This window comes from Poecile atricapillus, chromosome 2 (assembly GCF_030490865.1).
Source record: "Poecile atricapillus isolate bPoeAtr1 chromosome 2, bPoeAtr1.hap1, whole genome shotgun sequence".
NCBI classification, from domain to species: Eukaryota; Metazoa; Chordata; class Aves; order Passeriformes; family Paridae; genus Poecile; species Poecile atricapillus.
In genome coordinates this window covers 105,117,452-105,141,186 of record NC_081250.1, presented here as the reverse complement: position 1 = coordinate 105,141,186, position 23,735 = coordinate 105,117,452, and the positions used below count along the sequence as shown (strand labels likewise).

The window sequence follows — 23,735 nt, the reverse complement described above, 5'->3', positions numbered from 1 at the left end:
AAGAGCCGCCAGCACCCTTCCCATGACAGTGGGAGAAATGAGCAGTCATCGGGCCACAAAGGGAACACCGACCGTCTCATGGTGTCGGCAGGACCACAGGTCTGCCACAAAGCAGCCTCAGCCTCCCCCGCAGACACCGGGACATCACCACGTCGGCAGCGGCCCCACCTGAAGAACGCAGTGCCCCCTTCCCCGCGGTTCGCGGGCTGCCCTCTGCCCCAGCAACCCGAGTCCCTAGGAGCGGGGGGCTCTTCCCCAGCGGCCCGGCCCTCTCCTCCCATCAGCTTTCCAGGGGGAAAAACTGGTTCGGGGGCTGTGGCAGGCCAGCTGGGGCAGGGGCCGGGGAGCGGGGGCTTCCCCGAGGGGGCCCCATGGGGCCGGGGGGCTGGCGCGGGGCGGGGGCCGGGGCCGGGACCGGCCGGGCGGGTGGAGGGGAGAGGCGGCTTGGCCGGAGGGGGGTGCGGAGCCGCCGTGGAGGGCGGAAACGGGGTGGGGGATTTGCGTCAGTGAGGGAGCTGAGAGCGGGCGGGCGGGAGGACGGAGGGACAGACGGACGGAGGGACAGACGGACGGAGGGAGCCTGCGGAGAGGCACCGGCCCGCTGCGCTAGCCCGCCGCCGCTGCCCGTCGCCCCATGGAGCTGTGCCCGGGGCCCTCACCGCCCTCGGGGTGGGCGCTGCCGCTGCTCCTCGCCCTGGGAGCCGCCGGGCTCAGCCACGGCACCCCGCACCTGCCGTACTCCCGGCCGGGCTCCCGCAGCAAGTGAGTACCGCCCGCCGCGCCGCGGGACCGGCCGGCCGGGAGGGCTGCGGAGCCTCACCGACATTGTCCTTCTCCCCCAGGAACTGGTGCGCCTACATCGTGAACAAGAATGTGAGCTGCTCGGTGCTGGACGGGACGGAGAGCTACGTCCAGGCCCAGTACAAGTGCGCCTGGAACCAGTTCCCCTGCGAGCCCACCCTGGTGTAAGTAGCGCAGGGGAGAGCTCAGCAAGGAGAGCGCTTAGGCACCCACCATGCCCAGGCGGGGAAGGGGCCGCGGCGTTCGGGTGGTTCCCGGCACCCCGAAAGGCGCAGGGCCGGGGCAGGGGGGTGCGGAGCGCCCCTGGTCCCCAGCCCGCCCCGGACAAAGCGCTCGCTCATTGCGGACATCAGGCTGCCGCGGCTAATTAGAGCCAGATTGAGTCGCTGCTCCGTGCCGCCGAGAGGGAGCTGCGCTGGCACACCTCGTCGGCTTGGAGAGGCGTGCAGGCGGGCGCAAAGCACGCGGGCTGCTTTCCATGGGCGCCGGCAGCAGGACCGCACCTATGCGCTGCTTGCTGGGAGCGCACCTGGGCCGGAGCTGCCAGCGCACAGCCGCGCTCAGACCGGTTTTGTCAGTGCTCCGTGTTCCTGGATCGGCGCGTAAAGGGAGAGCCAGGAGCGTGTGCCAGCGCCTTTACGGTCTGTGTATCCTTGTGTGTTATCCATCGAGTGCCAGTGCAGATTTTACAGGGGGTAAAGTTGCTTGTTTGATTTTAATCTTCGTGCGTGTGACCGCGTGGTAATCTGTGGTGTGCCACCTGCGGCAAGGTGTGCTGCGGCAGGTACAGCTGGCATCAGGGAACAGATGGATCTTGCTCACCTGCTGGCTAATCGTAGGCAAATCTTTCCTCAGTTTTCCACTTGACAAGCAGTAATATTTACACATTTCTGTTTGAAAGCTCTAGGCAATGTGCACTCTGTGAAACCGTTTCAGCATCCCCAGGAAGTCACTGGAAAGACACCCACAGATTTTTGTAGGTCAGACTTGGGGTGAGGTGATGATGAAGAGTATTTTACAATAAAGCTACAGTAACTAACTTTTATTTTGACATGAAACGGTGATGATGAGACAGACACTACTAGATCTTGGGTATTACTGAAATGGAACTTTAGATGCTGATGACGCTGCCACCCTGGGGCCTGTGACAATAGGTGTTGGGTGTTTGGCATTCAGATGTGCTGCTTTCTGTTTGTTTGGGTTGTTATTTTTGTTAAAAAACTATTTTTTCTCTATATAAACACTAGAATTTGAGGGGAAAAAACAAAGACAGCAGACAGCTGAGTAACACCATCTTGTGTAACTTCCCTTGTTTCTCTTTGGTGTCCTGAACTGGCCATTTTGGACTTCTGACTGAGTTTATGGATGTGTAATGGGGTGTGCCCTCTATCCTGAGAAGTCTCTGTAGTGGAGCTATAGAGGAATGAGGAGGGGTTGAAACTGAGCTCTTTAAACACATAAATCACCAAGCATTAAGATAAGGAATTTCAGAGGCAGTAAATTAGGACTTTCTTGGACTATCTGCTAGTAGATAGTGAAGAAAGTGTAAAAGCATTGCTTCTAGCTCAGGAAATTCTTGCCCTGAGAGTGTGAGATTGTTGGCAGGAGAAACAAGGGGAAGCCCAGCTTGAGCAGGGGGCTGGACTGCATGGCCTTCTGAAGTCCCATCCCTTCCAGACTTCTCTGTGGTTCTCTGAAATGGCATTGTCTGTCCTTGTGCTTCTAAACATCTGGAGTTGGCTGCTGTCAGAGAGAGAGTATGGGGCTGAACAGACATTTGGTCTCACCAGCTGTGTCCAGTCTCACGGGGCTTTTTTGTTCTTTTGAGAATGGAATTAGATGCTTATCATAAGACTTTGTTTCCTCTGTTTGACTTTCTTTGGTGAACATCACTGTTGTTTTCTTTTTACTGTAATGTCAACTGCAAAAGAATTCCTTGTTCTTAACCTAAAATATTCTATACTCTTATCATTCTTACCCGTCACAGCACCAGCTGATTAATACCAAGAGAAGCTGGAATATCAAAATCTTGAAATTTTATTGTGTTCAGAACTGTTTATAGGTTGTCATTTTATTTTTGTGTTTGTTGCATATACACTCTCTCAGTGGCAGAGTAAGAAAGGTGTTAATCCAAAAAGTTTGAAATACATGCCTCAAATCCTGCAAACCCCTAACTTGATTCATATGAAAAATATTGTTTAATTCAGAAGGAGTAGAGGTCTGAATAACAGAATGTGTTTATATATGTTTGCTAGCTAATGTTCACAAAAATAGGACAGCAAAGAGATATAAAACAACAAAGAAATGACTGTGAGGACTTTGTGGAAATTATTCTCTTTTTTCCTCCTTTATACACTTGAACAGAGAACTTAAAATGAACTAAATAGCAGATATTCATGGGAATAAAGTACAGTCCCTGTGTAGTCTCCTCTTGATACCCATGGTTTATCTAAGAGCTCATTCAGCTGCAGACAGTGGGGACAGTGAGATCCAAACCAAACAAAGAGTTCCTTAACTGTATCATGGATGTGTGTATTTTATTAGTACTTAAGTACTATTAGGTCTGTTTTTTAATCAGTCAGTGGATTTACTGTTGGTTTATATTAGTTTAAGACTAGATTTAAAGAGCCCTTCTAGTGTTTAGGTACAGTCTAGGTTATGCATTACAATTACTTAGATTGCAGTGTATAGGGGAATGTTTCACTGCCTTAAACTTGCAGTGTACTCCTGAATTCCATGTGTTCTTTACAGACAAGAGAGTGTGTGTTGCAGATATGGATTATAGTCAGCCCTGATTTGACTTTTAATTATCTGTTTAATTATGAAATATCTTTTTTTTAGAAATAGAAAGTTCCGATGATTAAGCCTAAAATCATATGCATGCATGACCCCTTTCCATCTACCCTTTAAACCCGTTAAAATATAATTTGTCTGAAGACAAAAACCCAAAAACCCCCTGTTGGAATTACTGCACTTTCATGATTGTTAACTGTAAATTCACTTTGGCTGCTGGTTGAATTTCCTGAAAGGCTAAGTTGAAGTTCAGGAAATTATTACACTTCATTGTTTAACTGTTTTATAGGTACTTGGGCTTGATAGTGCATTTCCTTGCTGAGAAGTTGGTGAATACTTTGGCTGATTAAGGTGTCAGGGATGAATGAGATGAAGTGTGGCTACTTAGGAGATAGGAGGGGAGAGAGTAGAAAGAAAGAGCAGAAATGCCCTTTGAAGTATGTTCCCTTTGAAGTGTGGGGGGCTCCTGATTTATTTTTCTTAAAACTGTGACCAGCAAAGAAAGGAGAAACTTTGTTATTAATGGGTCATTGGGCTGAATGGTACAAAAATATTAGTGTTTATACTCACTAAAAAGAACTTGGATGTTTTGAAATTTAATATTACTTCATAAATAACTGACCCCTCACTGCTTCTTTTGTCATGAATTTCCATTCCTAGCTTTCTTATGAATGCTTTGGTAACTTAATTAGCAATAATAGCAATTTATAACTAGTAGCATTATCCATTTCTGAAAGAAAAAACACATTGCCTTTCTGGTTAGATCCTACACATTCCTTAGGGCTGTGGCTTGGTTGGGACATCCTCTTGTCACTTCAGCTGGTTCAGGGTAGGATGTAGTTGCAGCCGCTGTTTGTTTTGCCTCTTGTGTAGAGTGTGTGGGTACACCTGGCTATATCAGAGGTGCACCGATTCATGGCCCAGTGCTTTTGGGGAAAGATGCTTTCACTAGTAAGGTTTTGATTTTAAAGTCTGAAGTGAACTGAAGTGGCTGAATGTTTTCTGGGATGTTTTCTGGGTTTCTGTCTTTGATACAGAGCTGCAAACAGGACTTCCCCCTATGAGGTAGTAAATTGAGTAGAAAAAAATTTAGCTTGGTAAGAACCTCTGGAGGCACTGCAATCCCCTCATAGCCCCCAGTTAACAGCAGAACCAGCTTCAAACTTAGATAAGGTTGCTCAGGGACTTGGAGAATGGATGTTTTATCTGATCTTCTAATTCATGTACCAGCCCCCATTAATTATGCTTGTGTGAGTAAGGGTATTTGTGTGCTCAAGTCAGGTCATCTCTCTTTAGCTTTTGAGGAGTGAATTTCATGATTTAATGTAAGCTTCTCATCTTAACACTAGTGATGCATGTATATGAAGCAAGCCCATTATTTCATTTAGAAAAAATACCAAGAAAATGATTAATGAATCAATAGCTAAGTTCAAGCCTCTCCAAAGCTCTCATTGAGCAATATTTTCTAACTTTTTGTCATTTAATACTTTCAAATGATCATAAATAAGCCCAGTGCCAAACTAATCATGATTTTATTCATGGCCCAGAAGAAGATTCAAAGCACAAGATTGATAAGACCTTAGAGAATGTTACTATGAGTTTTCTGCATTCATAAACATCAGAAGAGATTACTACTTGTCAGTGAAACACTGCTTTTAGTAAGCTGTATTCTGTATTTATTTACAATATATTACTGGGTAAAAGTGGAAATTTTATAGCTGAAAACCCTCACATGAGACATCCAGTTCAAGCTGAATGGCTTCATCCATCTGGCAACCCCAGAACAACCTGGGTGGAGCACATCAGCCCCAGTCTAGGAAACCCCCATGTAGTTTTCAACCTTCTAACAATGTCATTTTCTCTGAGACTGTTCTGTTGCTAGAAATCAAGCCTGCAGATCAGTGTCAGAGTGCTCAGCACCAGGCAGGATCAAACCTCAGATATGCAAGTCAGCACAGATCGAGCCTGTGTTTGCCGCTGGCCTCCAGCAATACATATCTCATAAGAAAAACTTTCAGGATGAACAAAAACTTGAAGGGAAAGTGAGAGCTGTTTCATGTTTCCCCTCCAAGTATCTATAAAGGTCTTCAGGACTTTCTTTCCAATTTTGTGTATTTTGTATGGAGCAGAATTTCTTTGTACAGGCTCCAGCTAGCTGACTACATAGGGAGGTTAGCCTAGGGGCTTGTGCATTGAAAACAGTAAGGAAACTTAAAAAACTTCAGTCTCCTGGAGTGCTTGTTTGAAAATCTTTGAGATCCTGCTGGGTGTGGTAAGTTTTCCTGGCTGTCTCCCCAAGCCTGAAATTGTGCATCTCTGTCTTCATGCACTGAATGCAGCAGAGTCTTTCTTCTCTGTGAATTTTCATTTCACACATCATTTGAGTTTGTTGCAATAATCTAAAAAAAAAAAAAAAAAAGAAAATAACCCTCACACTGCTCCTCACTTCACATTAATGTAAATACTTAAAGTTTCATGCTTTTTTGGTTTGAGAAATACGTGACCTGAAGGTCTGGGGCCTCTTCTGTTAAGCACCAAAGAGTTGCCAAAGCCATAATTTTTTATTTTCAGGGAGCTGCTGACCCATTTAGGTGTATTTCATCATAAATCACCCAAATAGTCAAGGGACATTTTGTACCATTAGACACTGAGCAGTGCCAATTTAACACATTGGGGATATGATGACTCCCATCTGACTTCATTTTTGCATTTGTGTCTCATCTTTCCTTTCCAGTTCACTTTTCACTTGGTGTCTTGAAAAATAACAGCTCTCAAAACAGTGCTCCATTTTATTCTCAAAGTTGGGGTCCCACTTAATCCCACGGGTTAGCTCTTGTCTTTCTGAAAGTATTGGTTATTTGTTTAATCTGGGTATATATTCAAATAATCTCTCTGCAACAGCTCTTTCTAGAGCATTCTAGAAAACAGCTTATTTCATGGGCAGAGAAGCAGAAGTGATACTATTGGAGCTCAGTTTTTCAGGCAGCTTTATCAGCAGCAGTGCTCTGCATCCTTGCTTCATCTTTCCACTTGTGTAAGGTGAGAAACTCGGTTCCTGCTGCTGGGAGAGGCAGGTGGTGATGTTGTAAACATATAACCTGCGGCAAAGTTGCTCCTGTTCCATCACTGAGTACATCACGCTGCTGCTCTACGAAACCTTCCTGAAATCCTTTTGAAGGGACTGTGTTTTCAGGGTTCCCCTATCCCATGCTATTTAAGTGGGATTTTAGTAGCTTACTGTTGGTCTGTTACCATGTGTTTGACTGGCATTTCAACATCTCAAGACTGAAGCTCTGCTTGGAGCTTTTCCAAAGGCTGTCTGTGGCTCTGAGTTACTTAGCTGCATCCTGTGTCCGTGTTTTGCTGCTCGTAAGAAGAGGATGCCAACCTAGTGGTAATTTATGAACATTTAGAGTATTAACATTTTAAACTTCTGGGCATTTCCTACTGGACTTTAGTGGTCAGTTTTTTGAAAATAAAATCCTTGGCAGACGAGAGAGAGTTAGACGGGTAGGTATTTGTGTACGTGTGTGTGAAGATATATATACAACAAGAGGGCATCACTAGCATGAGACATGAGGTCATATTTCAGAGTGTGCAGTCCCTTGGTTCTTTCTTCCCACAAAGAAACATTTCTCTCCCAAGAGAGAAAATTGCAGTTTGAATCTCATATTTTTTTGATAGAAGAATTCCAGCTGAGTGGCATAAAATCCATTGTATAAGTAATGAACAATGGCACTTTTGGAGACTTTGAAATGAAACCATGTGGTGTTGACCGAGAATAGTTGAATGTTTTTGTCTTTTACCAGTTCCTGTAATCTTCTGTCCTTCTTACTGAAGAAAACATGAACTCTGCAATAAAATTCAGATTCAGATGCATTGAAGTAGTGTTAGTATTGACGACAACAAAGTACCAGAGACCAGGCTGTAGTGAGCTGATTGGGGCATCATGGTTCTCTGCTTCTTCCCTGGTACCACTAGATGAGATGAGGGTTTTATTTAGGGATAGACAAAAACAAGTTTTTCCTTCCTTGTATGAAGGAGTAATACAATCACCTGTGCCAGGTCTCTGCCCACTTAGCAATTTCTTCCAGCTGGAAGGCCATCTTCTCCCATCATGCTTTCCAGGTAGCATGGAGAGACCAAGTAAAAATAGCCAATGGAAAAAAGTACTGAGTCTCCAAATGCTCATTCCTATTTTATGAAACATTCAGTAAAATTACAGTGCTTTCATAGTCAGCTAGTAAAGCACTCTTTGCAGTGACCTGGATGGGTGATTTCTTGGGTGTGCACACAGCAGGCAATTGGGTTCCAGTGGATGCAGAGTGCTTTGACTCATTCCCTTGCTTTCCTTCAGTTTCTTCCCTGTTAATCCTCTCAGCCAGTGGCAGTTTTTTTTGTTCAGGATTTAGCTCAGAACAGATCTGGTACAAATTTTGGCCATGCTATACATGAGTGCAAACTTTATTAAGAACTCCCCTCTGTGCCTGTGCAAGCCTGGAGAAGCTCAGTCTCCTTGGTCATATGCACTAGTGATGCTTGTCATAACTTTGTATTTTCCACAGGAGTGCCTCAAAACTTGTTTCTCCCAGCACAAAAAGAATTGAAACACTCTCTTCTTGCTTTTCATTATATATATTTTGTTTTGATTATTATGATATCCAAAAGCCTTTGACGAACTTCACTCTAGATGACTGTGAGTGGGCCAGTCACTGGACTAGTGTCTAAGGCATTTTTCTCAAGAAAATCTAACTGCCCACACCCCAATGCTTGTAAAGACATTTACTGACCTACTTCATATAAATTTTGGGAAGAAAAAATTCCAGGTAAAGGAAGAACAGCAATGTAAAAATAAGACTTGCTTAAGTCTATCTGTAAGAAGCAGCTTAGTGTCTCTAATGCCCGATAGAAATGGAAGATTATTTTGGGGTGCAATAGGATTCTTTTAAAATAGACATTTGCTGGATTGTTTACTTGGGATTTATTCTGGCTTTGGTGGCTTGCTTTCACTAACACCTAGACTTCTGTAGGCTCATCTCTTCCTGTCAAAACATCTTTTCACTGCTTGCTATAAATGCCTTAGTATAAAGACACATTTTTCTCAATTTAAGCTCATCTGTGGGCTGGAGCACAAGCTAGCTGCTGGTGCTGCTGCATAGTGACAAGGTAATAAAAGAAAAAAGCAAGGGTGGGATTTGATTCACCCTGGCCTAAATTGTCTGCCCTGTATGCAGAGGGATGAATCTGAGTGTGGGAGCTTAGATGTGCAGTGATGGTGACACAGATGCAAGTCAGCAGTGTCCAGCACACTCTGTAGGTTATAGGATGTAAATAATGACTTTAGAGTGAGATGCAGCCCTGTTTTGATTCTGCTGGCTGTGTGCACTAATCCTGTTAGCCTTCATGGAAATACAGGCAGCTAAAACCTGTCCTTACCTACACAAAAGGCACCTGAAATCTAGGCGTGCTGGAACTCACTGTGACAGACAACTGCTAAAATCTCCAAGATTTCAGTTGAACTAGGATTTCTGCCACCATTTGGAGGGCAAGCAATTAGGCCTGCATGCTTGGGAAGCAGAAAACATAGGATCAACTGGGTCTAGTTCAGTGTTTGTGTAGTATAAGCAACCAATGAGGTATATTTTCAGCAGAAGTATTTTCAGCCTACAAAATAAAAAATGTTTGGTCAAAATATGATTGCATTTATTTGCATCTTCTAGGTAGTGTTTTTGGGTGGTGTCTATATGCCTGTGCTCCCCTTGCAATATATTGGAGATTTGGATGACTGGGACTATGTAACTATAGTATAACTGTATAAATATAACTACCAGACGATGCAATTTACAAAGAATGTGTCTACATGCAATAAAAATGTTAAATAGTGTAGATTTGATATCTTCTCTTTTACAAAGACAGAAATTTTCAGGCTTCTGAAGTAATGGGACTTCTTCCAATCACTACAGAATTTTGGACCAACCTTGAAGCTTTGTGCTCAGAGTAAACATTTTATACTCTGCTTATGTAGAAACATGCTGATTTTGTGGTCCCTTTCTCGCCGTGAGGATGTGGTGGCACTTATCTCATTGCATTTCCCAAAAGGTTGAATGTTAATATCCAGTTACAGAGCTAAGCCATATGTTTTCCCACCAATTTCATCCAAATGTTTCTGATTTGTTTTATCGCTATTAGGTGACGTTCCAAATATCAGTGTTAACTGTTTCCTTCTGTGGTTTAGCACCATGAGAATATTATAGCTCGTTCCCTGGTCAAAATGTTCAGCATTTGCAGCAAGCATGATTTTTTAATTGTTTTTCCTGTGGAAGTACTTCTCTCGCAAAGAAGAATATTTGAGTTCTCTTGTTACGCTGTACGACTTCGGCTGTGAAACACTTAAGATATTAAAAGTAAAGGCTTGTATTAGTGCTCTGGGTATGTTTTCTCATTTGATCACCATGTTATGGTGAAGGTAGTAGGTGTGGTTAGTTACAAGCCTGTTGTGGAAAAACTCCTAAAAACCAGCTGTTCCTATGTTCCCTCTTGCAGTGAAAGATTACAGGCAGTTGATATTAACCTTTATTCATGCTTTATAAAAGAATTATTTCAGCATTTAGCTCAGTTCATCAAGAGATTATGATCATCTTGGACTTGAAGTTCACAGAAGAATGGAGTGACTAGGCACAGTAAATGCTGGTGTGTTATATACAACTTCTAACCACATAAGAAATTACTATTTTTAAAAATAGTTTTGAAGTATACTTGTCAAAATAATTGTGTTTATTAACACTTACTTGAATAGCAGAAGTCCAAGTCAGCCAAAGGAAGAATTGGTGTTTCACTGTTTCAAAATTTCATTGCAGCATATACAGGTAGGAGCCTCAATTTTTAAGAGACTTGGGAAACTTTTGTGGACCCTTTTGAAAAAATTGCCTCACTAGATAAATCTGTAAAGATTCACACCTGCCAGATAAACAATATGAAACTTGATGTTCCATTTGAACCATGTATCTTTATACAGCTACTTAAAGAAGGAACATTTTGTCTCTCTGGCTACCCTGAGTGCATTTTGTGTGTTTTGTATGTTTGTGATTGCATGCTTTAAGTTTGCTGTGACTCTGAGCAAGTAATTGGATTTAGAATACTGAAGATTTAAATAAAGACATGTCTAACTTGTATGGTTTGGTAATTCCCAGTCCTATGTCTTTCACATACATAGAATCACAAATTATTCTCACGATGCAATCCCCAGCAGAAATTTATGGTTTGTTTTGGTAGAACTGTAACCAGCAGCATAAATGCTTTCAGTGCTGTTAGACTGCTATTTCCTAGCAAAATCCTGGAAGCCTCCAGCTCCTCCACTGAAGTTCACCGAGTGGGCAAAATTCTGACTTTCAAAAGCATCTTGTATGATTGAGAATCTCCCTGGAGCTGGGTACATGACTCATTTGTCAGTGCAGCTGGATGGTGCTGTCACAGTGACACTGTTCCTCGCATGGGCAACTGGCACAGCTGTTGTGCTTGAAGAATGTCATTGGTAGAGAAGCTGTAGCAATGAAGCTGTGATTCTAAAGAAATTTTTATGTGACAGATTCAGATTAGAGAAGTGCTAGTGTAAGTTCCTGTTTCCCAGCCTTACATGACTAGCCTTCCTGGAGAAAGTGGGAGTAGCTGTGTGATTCATTCAGCTGGACTGGCAGTATAGAAAAGTAGTTCTTGGTAAGTAAATCCCAGCTGAATTTTTCAGCCATCCGTGAGTATATCTGTCTTGTCACCACAGTTCGAAGTGTGAATATGAAAGCTGTTCTAGAGCCAGATTTTGAAATGTTCTGATTCTGGCTTATTTTACAATTAGGAGAACTGTGATTTAGGATTCAGGTTAATCTGTATTTGATGTACCTTATCTGAAAACAAAGCAGTTAAAATCTGTGTTGTTTCAAACTTGAAAGAATTTTTAAGAAGTGGACTGCTTTTCAAATATTTTTTTTTAAATTTAATTGTATTTAAGCATTTTATGCCTATTAGGTTAGGAAACTATCAAACAGTGAGAATGTCAAACATGCTTGATTTTTATTTTTAAGATGGAGTTTGGAAAATTTTTAAATTTTTGACATTGGAAAAATATTAAGGTTGATAGCTTTTTTTTTTTGTTTCTATTCTTCTTTTGTATTTGGTTGTGTCTTATGACTGTTGAAGTCATCTGAAAGTGTCTATGTTGATGAATATGACTACAGACAAGGTGTTCAAAGAGAAAATTGTCAGAAATATGATGGAAAATCCTCGTTTGAGGATTTGAACAAAGAAACACACAATTTGCATCGAAGTAGTTCTTACTTATTTTATAAAATTAGTTTCAGCTATATTCTTAAAACTGTTGGCAAAGAAGAGAGATTAGGCATTTGAAAATAATTGAAATACTGTATTTTTCAGGAAAGGGTTTGGCCCTGAAAGTAAAAAGAGGAACACACACAAAGTTAGGAGCAGTTAAGTGTTTTATGGAAATCATACAGAAGTATGTACAACCATTTCCGGCATGGGAAAACTGATCTGGAAGTTCAAAGTTTGCATTGCAGTAATGTGGTGATAGTGAGAGAGGTTGTAGTGACTCTCAAAACCACTTCAAAACACTAAAGCATCTAGCTAATCCTGTTGCTCCTGACTCTGGCAGCTAGCTGGAAGGAAAGGATTCAAACCCAAATTATCTACACAAGATGTGGTTTAATACTTTAGATAAGGGAGAAAGAAAAGGAAGTTCCTGGGTGGCCGGGATATTGTTCATCCCAGCGGTGCCCTTTACATTGCACTCCTCTATTTAATTTTTAAAGCACTTGACCATGGGGATTTCTGTACTTTGTAAACAGGATTCAGCAGATGTTTAAGTGAAAACTGTAGAAGACATGATGAGCTGGAGTGCAGTCTACAGCTGTTTCATATATGGTGTTCAGAAGGTATAAAAGAATTGGTAACCCTCTCTGAGTTTACGTGCTCCAAGTCAGAGTCTGAAAAGCTGACAGCCACAGCAAACCACTGCAGTTAGGAGCAGCTCACAGACAGAGATACAGCACAGCCTGACCCTGCCTTCCCATGCAGATCCACAGAAGAACATAATACAGAGAGGCTTATTAATTTAAACTACTCTTGGCCCAGAAATAGCTGGAAAAACTATGATTGTCTCCAGTGAAAGTAGGTTTTTCCCCTTAAATGAGAAGTCGTAGACCAAGTAATAATGCAAAACAACACTGAGTATTTCCCGAGTGCAGAAATTAGACTGTATTGTGACAGAATTGGAAAAGATACATTTGGAAGATAAGCAAATTCATGATTAGTAGTTAATATTTTAAACACACCACTGCAAGTTTGTTGACCAGCTTATCAAAAAGGTACAGCAAATGGCTGTCAGATGGAGTACCTTATATTAAAATTATGTATCTGAAATATGCTGAATAAAATTGTTAGAATTATTTCAGCAACTGTTTGCTCATATGGCAGGAGAAGCTTTGAAAGATAATAGTAAGCTAACTCCTGCTCTGTGGCTTTCAGTAGGAAATGTTTCAGAGTCGGTAAGATTTACTTCTTTCCATTTGGTAGCTGATAACTGATTTTTTATTTATTTTTACCAGTAAGGAATATTGCATGTTAATAGTAGGCCATGTTCAGTGAAATAAATGCCTTTTGTGTGATAGCTTGGCTGCTTCTGGTGCTGTTCTGTACTGTGTTCTCTCTGTCCCAGGATACACTCCCTGTGAGCCTAGCCAGGCTACAGAGCTCCTGTAGATTCATTTGCTGCTGTCCTGCATTTATTCTGCTGGTATTGCCGTTTAGGGACAGCTCAGCAGGGAAATGAGCCTGAAGTTGTTCTAATCTGAAATAATCTTAAGGAAAAAAAATCTGAAAAAGCCTTAGGGAAATTAGTAGAAGATGCTGGTTTAACTGAGAGAAAGGAATTCATGTGAGAAATTGGGATGATTTTTGGTTTCTGTGTGTTCCAGGAATACAATTCTGTAGAGCTCAGGTATCAAATCCCTGTTTTACTCATTTTCCTCATCTCAATCCAAAATGAACTGTACCTTAAATTGATTTAGTTTTTATCCAGTAGTGTAGGCTCTGCTTATGCTCTGGTGAAATACCACAGTGTCTGACCACAGCTGAACATGTGGATGTGTTTGAAGGGAAGCTATGGAAGAGGTCTGTGGTTAAACAAAATTGCACAACCAGAATAAGTTTGTCATTTATTAACTTTTGAGTGGTTAATCAGAGAAGTTCAAGGTTGTATGTACATAATGTGTGCATAGGTTTTTCTGCCAGACCCTCTTCAACTTAACTGATGAAGCAGGAAAGAGCTGATTTCTTCATTGGTTGTAGTGTTTCATCTGATTCCTTCTTTCATGTCCTTGTCTGACTCACACTTCCAGCATTTTGTCCTTCTCTGGAATATCCCTGCCGGCTTTGACTGTGCCATACATATGGGTTCTGAGGAATGGTTTAAATGGAGACTGTGGAAAGACAAGTGGGACAAAGCAGGCAGAAGCATTCTTTGATGATCAGAAGAGCCCTGGGGGGAGGGTTGCAATGAAAAGTTAGAGGAAAAAGATTTTGGATTTACAAAATAAGACACTGGTGGTCACTGTTACTCTCAGCGGTGTCTGATGAGTTGTACCTTCACTTGCCACAACATTTTATCTCTCTGCTCACACATGAAAGCACCTATTCCGCAGCTCCCTGTCATGACTGTGTTGAGTGGTGGCAGCTTTCAAACCTAGACAGGAAAATTTGTTCGTTTGATGTTTAAAGCAGAAAATTAATAATAGCTGCAAGAATTTGATTTTCATGATAAAAACCCTCAAAACCTATTTTAATTTTAACTTTAATCTAAATAGCAACTTAGGTTATGGAATGTTTAAAATGCTTTCTGTTTTGGCAGATACCGAACGAGTTTCAGACCTCGGTACACGGTTGCATATAAGACAGTGACAGAGCTGGAATGGAGATGTTGTCCTGGCTACAGAGGGGAGGACTGCAGGGAAGGACCTGCAGAAAAGCCAAACACTGCTCGTCGTCCCACAACGCCAGCCAGAGCTGTCATGAAGAAAGGCACAGGTAACTTTTTGTTGGAATTTTGGTGTGCACAATCATGTCTGGTTCCTTGTTTTGTCTTCTAAAGATAAAAATCATTATGGTTTCTATTGAACTCAGCTGCTGGCAGGTACAAAAGACATGTGAAAAACTCTGTGTGGTGGGAAAATAATAGCCAGGCAATAGCAGTCCTGATACAGAGAATTTCCTGAAGAAGAACAGAGGAATGGGCTGTAGAGCATTGGCTGTAAATGCCAGCTGTCTACTCATGGTTTCAGAAAATCTTTGGGTAAAGACTGTGTGGGTTTTGTAAGAATTTGCAGGGTGTTTTTTGTGATTTTTTCAATGTTCAGGAAAAAAAAGAACATTACTAAAACAAAAAAAACCAAAAAACCCAACAAACCCCAGATACTAACTTCAATGATATTACAAGGTTTCCTAGAAGTTTCACAATGTTTTGCTTGAGATTGTGAAGATTTTACAGATTCATGTTAGACTATGTGCCTTAATAATGGGGAGTAAGGGAATGAGTATGGATAAGCCTCAACTTCTGAAAAAATACCTTAAAGAATGAATGATGTTTGTTTGTTTGTGTAAGATACTGTCTTCTGAAAGGGCAAGAAGGAGTGCTGTTACTGCCATATTATGCCTTTTGTCCATTAAGAAAAAATGATAAACAGATGTTTCCTTCAGAACGACTTTTCCAACATAATTGGAGATTAGTGTCACATATAGCACTTAGTCAGATTTCCACATGTGTTTTCTGTGTGGTGGAACGTATTGAATGACTGAGTAGATGGTTTCAAGCTTGTCCCATAGGTTATATACCTGCTTTATAAACAAGCTTTTTAAGTATTTTGTTAGCTGACCTAAAATATTAATTCCAAAAGATGATAACAAAGCATGGTGATACCTGTGTCTTTCTCTTTTCTAGACAAAATTAAAAATTACTTTTGACTTTTCCTGCAGTTTATGCTTTCTTCACCTCTGATAATATTTGCTTTCTGGGTTTTGTTCTGGATTTTCTGCAATTGTTACATGTTTTGTGTGAAACTGAACATCCAGATTTGTACATGGCTTTTGTAAATGAGGTCCTACTAATGACAGGATTCAGATTCATTAGTTGATTTATGATAGGCAAAAAGTAGATTGCAGATAAAAGTCTTTCCAATTTTCATTCAGTGAGGGTAAGTTATTTTACTCTAACTGTTTTGAATGTATAAATTTTATGTTTTTATACATGTTTTTATTGCCTACTTAAATATATGCCAAATAATTAGGTATTTGTGAAGCAAGTGTTATAACTGGAGTATCTTGCAGAACCTCATATCATAATATGGGATGCATATTTGGACCCCAATTCAGTAAAACACGAAAGCACACTCACTCAGGCACATAAATGACTGCCACTGAAGTTTTCAGTGGGAATTCAGGGTCAAATTATTGTTATAGGAGATACAGTGGTTCTAAGGTGATTGTGCTGTGATGTGTATGGGTCTGTATTGGTCTGTTATGTATACTGTAGCTTAGATCATTGCTGAACAGGAGAGGTGATTGCCAGTTTCTTTATGGCCACTGCATCTTGTCAGGAGTTGGTCACTGTGCTAAAACTTTTAGTTCTGAGGGTTTTGATAATGTATTAATTGAAAGTGACTGAAAATAAGAACAGAAAAGGCAACAAGCATTGTTCAGTTTAAGTCATTATTTCATTTTAAAGAAACATGAAGTTAACTGCAGCTGATTAAAACAGATACCACTGGGAATATTTACATCCACATTTTGTTATTTCTGGGAAACAGATGCAGAACCAACAGAAGCACCGGAGCCTCCACCATATGAGAAGAGAATGCAGTTTCTTGAGGACGAATTGTTCAGACTCACACGGTCTGTGATTGAACTTCAGTCCTCCGTGGCGGGTGTGAATGAAAACCTGAAGCTGACTGTACAGGAAGATGCTAGCAAGATGTTGGTCACGTGGCTGAACAACCTTTACGACCGCCCGGAGCCTGACAGTGCAGTTGGTGCTGAAACAGACACTATTCAGCTGCCAGGACTCCTCAGCAATAAAGATCAAAAAGACCCTTTTATTGATTTTGAAATGGAAGATATAAAAGCTGAACTAGCTGAGGTCAAAGAAGCCTTGAAGATGAGGAATGATGAGCTGGAGGAACTGAATGGGAAAGTAAAAGGCTATGAAGGACAGTTAAAACAACTGCAGGAGGCAGCACAAGGACCTACAATAACAATGCCCCGTGACAATATATATCAGGACTACATAGACTCAAAATTTGAGTCCCTCAGGCAAGAAATAATGGAAGGATTTGAAAAGAAAATGGCAGATCTGAAGAAGTCCTGTGAATATCAGCAGCAGTATGATGACAGTGAAAATAAGTGTGTAGGGATAATTGATGTTATAAGAGGAAAAGAGAATGACTTGAGGAAAGAAATAAATACTCTCCGCACTCAGATTCCATCAAACGACTCCAGTTGTTGCAAGAAGGGTGAGAGAAATTACTTTGACCAACAGATGAAAGATTTAGATACGAAGATTGACAGAATTGTGGAAGCACAGAGGATCTTGAATGTCAGAATAGATAACGAAATCATTAGATTGTCGACTCCAGATCTAGACGACGTGTTTGGTGAGAGGCTGGAGGAGCTAGATGCAAGGATGAATATTACAGAACGAAATGCTGAAGAGCATTGTTTTTATGTTGAGGAGACTCTCCGCAGTGCTATTGCTGCTGAGGTGGATGAACTGAGAGACTTGTTCGACCAAAAGCTGCGGGCACTGGAGGTGAGGCTAGGTGGGACTATTTTGGAGATTGCCAACACCACGGACCCGGATGGAATGTTTGTTAATCCTGGGCCTATCTTGCCCAGCGATGCAGGATTTGCAAATGAGCAGATTACAGCAGAGATTAATTTTGTGAAGGACAAACTGCTGTCGCTTGAAAAGCTCTGTGGGCAGAAATGTCAGTCTGCACCGCGAGGTACGGAGGACATTCAGAAACAGCTAGAAAGTTGTAACGACAAGTACAATCACTTGCTTTTGAAAGCAGAGAATAATTCTGGTCTCCTGCAGTCTCTAAATAGCTCTCTTAATGAGAAACTCAACTTAATTAAAGGTAACCAACGTGACATCCAGAGAATGCAGAGAGACATACGTGTATTCCGATACAATCTAAATGCCGTTGATAAAGATATGAAAAATCTTCAAGATGGCCTGAGTAGCTGCAGGGAGCAGCTTCTGGGTGTCAATTCCACATGCAGAAAAACACAACGAGGTGTCTTCCGAAAAATTGATCAAATGCAGAGGACATTTGCAAATCAAACTGCTCATTCCAGTGAGAATTGTTGTGGTGAAGTGAAAGAGAGACTAGAACAATTGAATGACCATATCCTGAATGATCTTAGCAAGTGCAAAGAAAAGACCCAAGATGTCCAGGAGGGTGTTTCAGATGTTGAGAGCAGAGTCTCACATGTTGAAAAAGTCTGTGGCAAGTTGGACTCTGTTTCAGATAGCTTGCAGAATATAAAAGAAGGTCTGAATAAGCACGTGAGCAGCTTATGGAACTGCATCCGTGAAATGAATGGAACTATAGCATCTCATTCCACTGATATTTCTGGCCTCAAAAACTCTGTCCAACAGTTTCATAGTCAGGTTTCCAAAATCACCACAGACATTGAAGGCGTGCTGAAATCTCAGCCTGACACAAGTAAGTTTTTTGCTTTTTTTTTTTTTTTTTACTTTTTGTTTATTTGTGTGTTTCTTCAACTGGCTTTCCTTTCTGAAACTCTTAGAAAAGAACTAAACAAGGGAGGAAAAACTTAATATTACACAATTCCTGCTTTGTTTTTGCAGTGACTCTAATTTTGGCTCTTTGCTCCAGAACACCACAGAGTACTTTGAGTGCTTTTAAAAGTGTCCTCCAAAAAAATAAAAAAGAAGCCTTGCATGTTTTTCATGTTTACTTTGAGCTAGAATAGAGTGGGAAAAGTAGTGGTTTTTGAATAGTGATTTTAAAGTGAATTTTAAGTAATAATTGTCTGTATCATTCCAGTTTGTTTTATTTGATTTTTTGTTTTATTTTGTTGTTGAAGATTATTCTGTATTCCTCAGGGAAAACTGAGAAGCAAATAGAGAAAACTGAAGTCAAATGAATTCAAATTTATGATAAGAAAGACTTCCTCTAAACTGTGATCTTAGCATGAGTTAATGATTATAATTCAGCACCAGCTCTTTGATACAGAAGTTTCACAAATGAGCTCTGGCATATCTTGGCATGGCAATATAAGACTTCTGCTTCATAGCTCTCCCAGAAGCTTGCATTCCCACAAGATCATTGGCACTACCTGGCACATTCATGTGGCACTGTTTTAACACCTCAGCCAGTTCTGTTAATAGTCCAACATGTTGGTGCAAATCTACCTCCACTTTGTTTAAAGTTTGCAGTAGAGCAGCTGAGAAGCTGGGGCACATTCCCTTTGGCTCAGAATGCTGGGAAGTGGTAGCCTCAGCATGTTGGTGAGCCTTGCCCTGAACGTTTAGAGGCCTTGCCAAGTGCCACTCAGTTTTCTCTGCAGTTCTTGCTCCAAGTTTCAGCAATAGGTTGTTTTTCTGAGAGCTGAAGTTTACAGAAGGAAGCTGAGTTCCTGTTTTCCTGTTTCTGTTAGCATGACAAAAAATCACAGGAATTGGAAACTGTTTTGAAACTTCACTCTTCAGTTGGTTGATGCTTCTGGTTTTAATTCTGTGAATGTGTGAGATAAATAAGAGGCCAATTTCTGTGAACTGGCCTAAAATTAGAAGAGGTGCTGAGGGAAGAGCCTGTGCACTGTTGCAGCTAATGGTGGTTGGGAGATCAGATGTGATACCCTTGAGTGATCTTTCTTGAATGGACAAGTTCTGCCCCATGAAGGGCAGAATATCCTTCTCACACCAAGGCAGAGACTTAAAAACCTGTAATAGAAGTGTTTATTTTGTTCAGTTGTTTAAAATCAAATGTTTTTAAAAAACTTTTTTTTTTTTTTTCTTTTTAAAAAAGCAGTACTTGACATAAAACTCCTCAGGTGAGAAGCTTTTGTGTGAGACAAAAAAGGTTTCTCTTAACTTTAAAGGAGAAAATGGAGTGAAGAGGGACTGTAAATTTCAGAAAATTCTTTTGCTGTCATTTTGACTTAAATTCAACAGGGTTAGGACCTTTATCCCTCGATCTTGCAGAAGCATCCCAGTCTCCATTAAAATGGAACATGATGTATCTGTGTCATCCTGTTTCTCATCCATCTTGACCCAGATGAACTAGCACTAGGGACCAATATTGGAGGAAGGTCCAAGATACATACAAGTAGTAATCTCTCTTCTGCTGTTTGAAGCAGGTGTTCAAGTGACCTCATGGGTTGCATTTATCAGCCCCCATTACAATGTATTAAAGCATTAAAAAGCCTCTGCACACCTGGGTTTCCAAAAACTTTCAGGGCAGACCCCTCCATCCACCACTGATGTTAAATGCCTGTGGAAGGACGCTGCTGCTGTGTCTGGGGTGCAGGCACTCTGAGCATCCCTTGCTGCTCTGGGGTGCCTCTGGCCTCTGAAGGATTTATGAAGCACACACTGCAGCCCCCAAATGTTTCCAATTACAATAACACTGTCTGGCACAGCAGCCTAAGTAAGTTTTGATGGCAGGAGTTGCAGAGAGATTCTGGCAGAAGAGCCTTTTTTGGAAGTGATTTTGGGAACCCTGCTACGTGAGTTGGGGTATGTCTTTAACTATTTTTACATCTGTGATCTACAGCATTGTCTCCTATACCAATGTTATTTGACAGGAAGACCTGGACTTGGATCAGTGGAGAGTTTCTTATGCACAGTCTGCCAGCATATCGTAGCATTCAAATGATGTCATTTGACTTCAGAGGGGCCGAAACAGAAACAAGTTGTTACTAATAAAATTGTTGAGGGCAGTAAGGCAAGGATGCATTGCAAGAAATAAAACGTATAATCTTACCAAGCAGTGTGAGCCCAGCAAACTCAAATGACCCTCATCCTAAAAGTATGGCTGTATTTTCTTTCATATTTTTTATTCAGGGGTTTCAAATGTCTCAATCCAAACTAACAAGCCAACTTAGCAAATGACTGTGCATCAGATATGAAGCCAGAGACCAAAAATTTAATTAATTTAATTTGTTGTAATGTCTGGGGAAGGTGGTAAAATGTCCTGCAGTACACAAGGCAGTGGTGACAGCAGGAAGTGGTCTGTTCTAAGCATTTAGGGAACCATGCATGATGTGCTCTCCAAGGTAAAATGATCCAGCAGCTTTCCATCTGCATGAAATGCTGCCTTCCCTCAGTTCCATCTCTCTTAGTCTAAGATGTTCTCATTGAACTCTTCCTCTGTGTATGTTTGCTTTTCACATGGCATGAAACTGAAAGCCATGTTAAAGCTGGAGGTTTCTTTTAATGTACTGCCCTTTTGTATATATATCCACAAAGTTTTCCAGGAGTCAAAAGTGTGGTCTTGCAGCCAGATACTGTGCTGGGAGTGCAGTTTGCTTTGGTTACAGTTATTTGACCCGACCTGCAATTCCTATGGTAGTTGTCTGTGTAGCAGGGTTTTGAAACCAACAGCAAAATGTTGTCTGATGAAGTTGTGGCCTAAGAAACCAAATGTGTGCTCTGCATTACAGTATGGGTAAAATTCAACATAAAATTTTTAATGCTGTAGTGTGAATAGTCATATAGTCAATTCCTCTGGGCTCCCTGTGAGCTTGTGCACAATTCTGCTTTCTAACATAATTGTAAAATCCCCTTGGTGTCTATAACAAAACTCAAGTGAGGTCTTTTTGGCTTCTTGTGAGACCAGTCACAGATCCCTTTACTCTCTCCTTAGCTTTAAGCATTTTGTTTCTGTGTGTTTTGGGGGCTGAAGAGAGCATGAGAAGATGCTGGTATATGATGTGGTGATCACATTGTCACTCACAACAGTGATGACAAGCAGAGCAGCAAGGATGCTGCTGCTGAGGAGTGTTACTGTTCCTAGCTGTGTAATGATCTCAGCTCTATTCTATGCCTTCCCAGCCAGGTGGGAAGATTGTGTTCATGGCCTGCTCAGCAAAGTTAAAGCAGATCTCTACTCACACGTATCTGATTACTTCCACTTGAAGTTGAGCTTCAGGCGAGTGATTCTAGATTTAGTTTTATGGGTATGGGTCAGTTCTGAATATTGCAGTATTGGTGTTGCATGCAAGGAAACAGTTCACTCAGGATATGGGATTTCAGCAGTTGATAGCTGTTTAAAGGTCTAGAAAAGCAAGCAGAGAAATGCATTCATTTTCATTTATGCTTAGCATAATTGACTCAATAAATGACAAGTACATGCATCCCAAGGTAAAGTACTTTGTAAATTTGTTTTTTCAGTGAGGTTAATCTGAAGATTTTAGTTGAAGGTCTGAATCGATGCCTCTGTGGAAAGAAGTTGTCTTACAAAGTCAATAATTCTGTTAAAAAATTCACAGATACATTGTATTCCATTTTGATACTTTCAGGTTTTTTTTGAAAATTTTTATAAGATCTTTTTAATTTTAAGATTTTTATGAAAATAGTTTAAGTCTGTATAAAGCAAACATTTCACTGTTTAGGCCTCTGCCTTTTGGACAAAGTTACTGAGTGAGCTTCAGCCCAGCTTTGTGATACGTCACTTGTATGAGTTTCAATTCTCCTGGTGGTTAAAAGTCAGCCAGCAAGCAAGGCTCAGGGAGGATTTTTTTCTAGCAGCTATATCTAGCAAATGAATGCAGGTGGTGTGACATATGACTTCAGACAGCATCCCAGTATTCCTGAAGGCTTATGTGGGCTTTTAAGGCTTTTATGAGACTGAAAACAAGAAATGCACCAGGGTAAAGTGCAGGTGTTAAGTAGTCACAAACCAGTACGTGGGTTTCTGGTGACGCTGTCTGGACCTCAGCCATGTATTAAGGACAATAGCTGCACAACCTTGTTGTGAGCTTTCCCCCAAAGGTGCAGAGTAAAGCTCTCCTGGGGTCCCCAGACTCACAGCAGAGCCAGGGGAAGCCTCACACTATATCTGCCTCTTGGCACAGCCAGATATCTTAGCCCTAGCCACTGGTGAATTTGGTAGGCTGAATTTGGACTGTACTGAATTGAAGTGCTTCATTGTGAGCACCACTCAGAGAGGTGGTCTCCACTGGGGACCTTGGCAAGCATCTCTGGTGTGTAACGAGCTGTATCAGATAAATTTGCAACAGGATGTTTGCCCATTTCCACAGAAACTCACATCCTTCCCCGCACCTAAAGACATGTTTTGTTCTCAAAATGCAACCAAAGTAACCTATGCTGAACCTATATTGAATTTAGCATGAAATGCTGCTGATTCTGTGTAAAAGCTGTCATTGCATCTGATAAAATCTACACACTTGCAAATTTCTGCTCTTAGTGTAAATGTAATTCAGCTTTACTCTTGGGAGGGCATTGCATCCTTAAGTGTCATCTAGGACTTCATTTTTATGAATAAACCAGAATTCCTATAAAAGGCTTAGAACTTGACTAATACACAAATAGAACCATGTCAGCACTGCTCAATCCTGATTTCATATGGGTTGGCTGCCCCAATGGAAAAGTTTTTTAATGGTATCTCTTCTATTTAAACAATAAAGAATTTAGTGGTAGATTATATCCTTGAGTTCTGCCTTCATCAGAAAATATTAGTAATGGAAGTACTTGGACATTTACATCTGTTCCTTTTAAAAGAAAGGGAAAAAAACCTCTGAAGTCATGTACATTTACTGATTTTTTTTCCGTGGATTACTTTCTTTATGATTGTGCTAAAGGGACAGCCTTGTGCTAAGAGTTGTGTGAGTGCAGAGTTGAAAGCAAGTGCAGTGGGTGTGAGGGGTTGAGGAGAACTGAATTGAAAGAGGGGAGAGAGAGGGCACACTCTGGAATGAAGATACCAGTGGGAATAAGTGTGATACTCAGCCTGCTTGGTGCAGAAAGGCCAAGCTGGTGTAGCAATTGAATGAATGTTCATGGGTTATTTGATTGCTGCTTGTCCTGTCTC

General features: G+C 41.2%; 1 protein-coding gene across 2 annotated transcripts in view; it reads left to right on the top strand.

Moving 5' to 3' along the window:
* Positions 1-549: 549 nt before the first annotated feature.
* EMILIN2 (elastin microfibril interfacer 2) overlaps positions 550-23,735 on the top strand; it is a 37,545-nt gene continuing 14,359 nt past the window's right edge. For both annotated transcript variants that reach the window (XM_058831571.1, XM_058831570.1), the window contains exons 1-4: positions 550-762; positions 843-965; positions 14,510-14,685; positions 16,461-18,380. In XM_058831571.1, the coding sequence (XP_058687554.1) occupies positions 635-762; positions 843-965; positions 14,510-14,685; positions 16,461-18,380 (2,347 nt within the window). In that variant the 5' untranslated portion in view covers positions 550-634. The remainder of the gene's footprint in view (positions 763-842; positions 966-14,509; positions 14,686-16,460; positions 18,381-23,735) is intronic.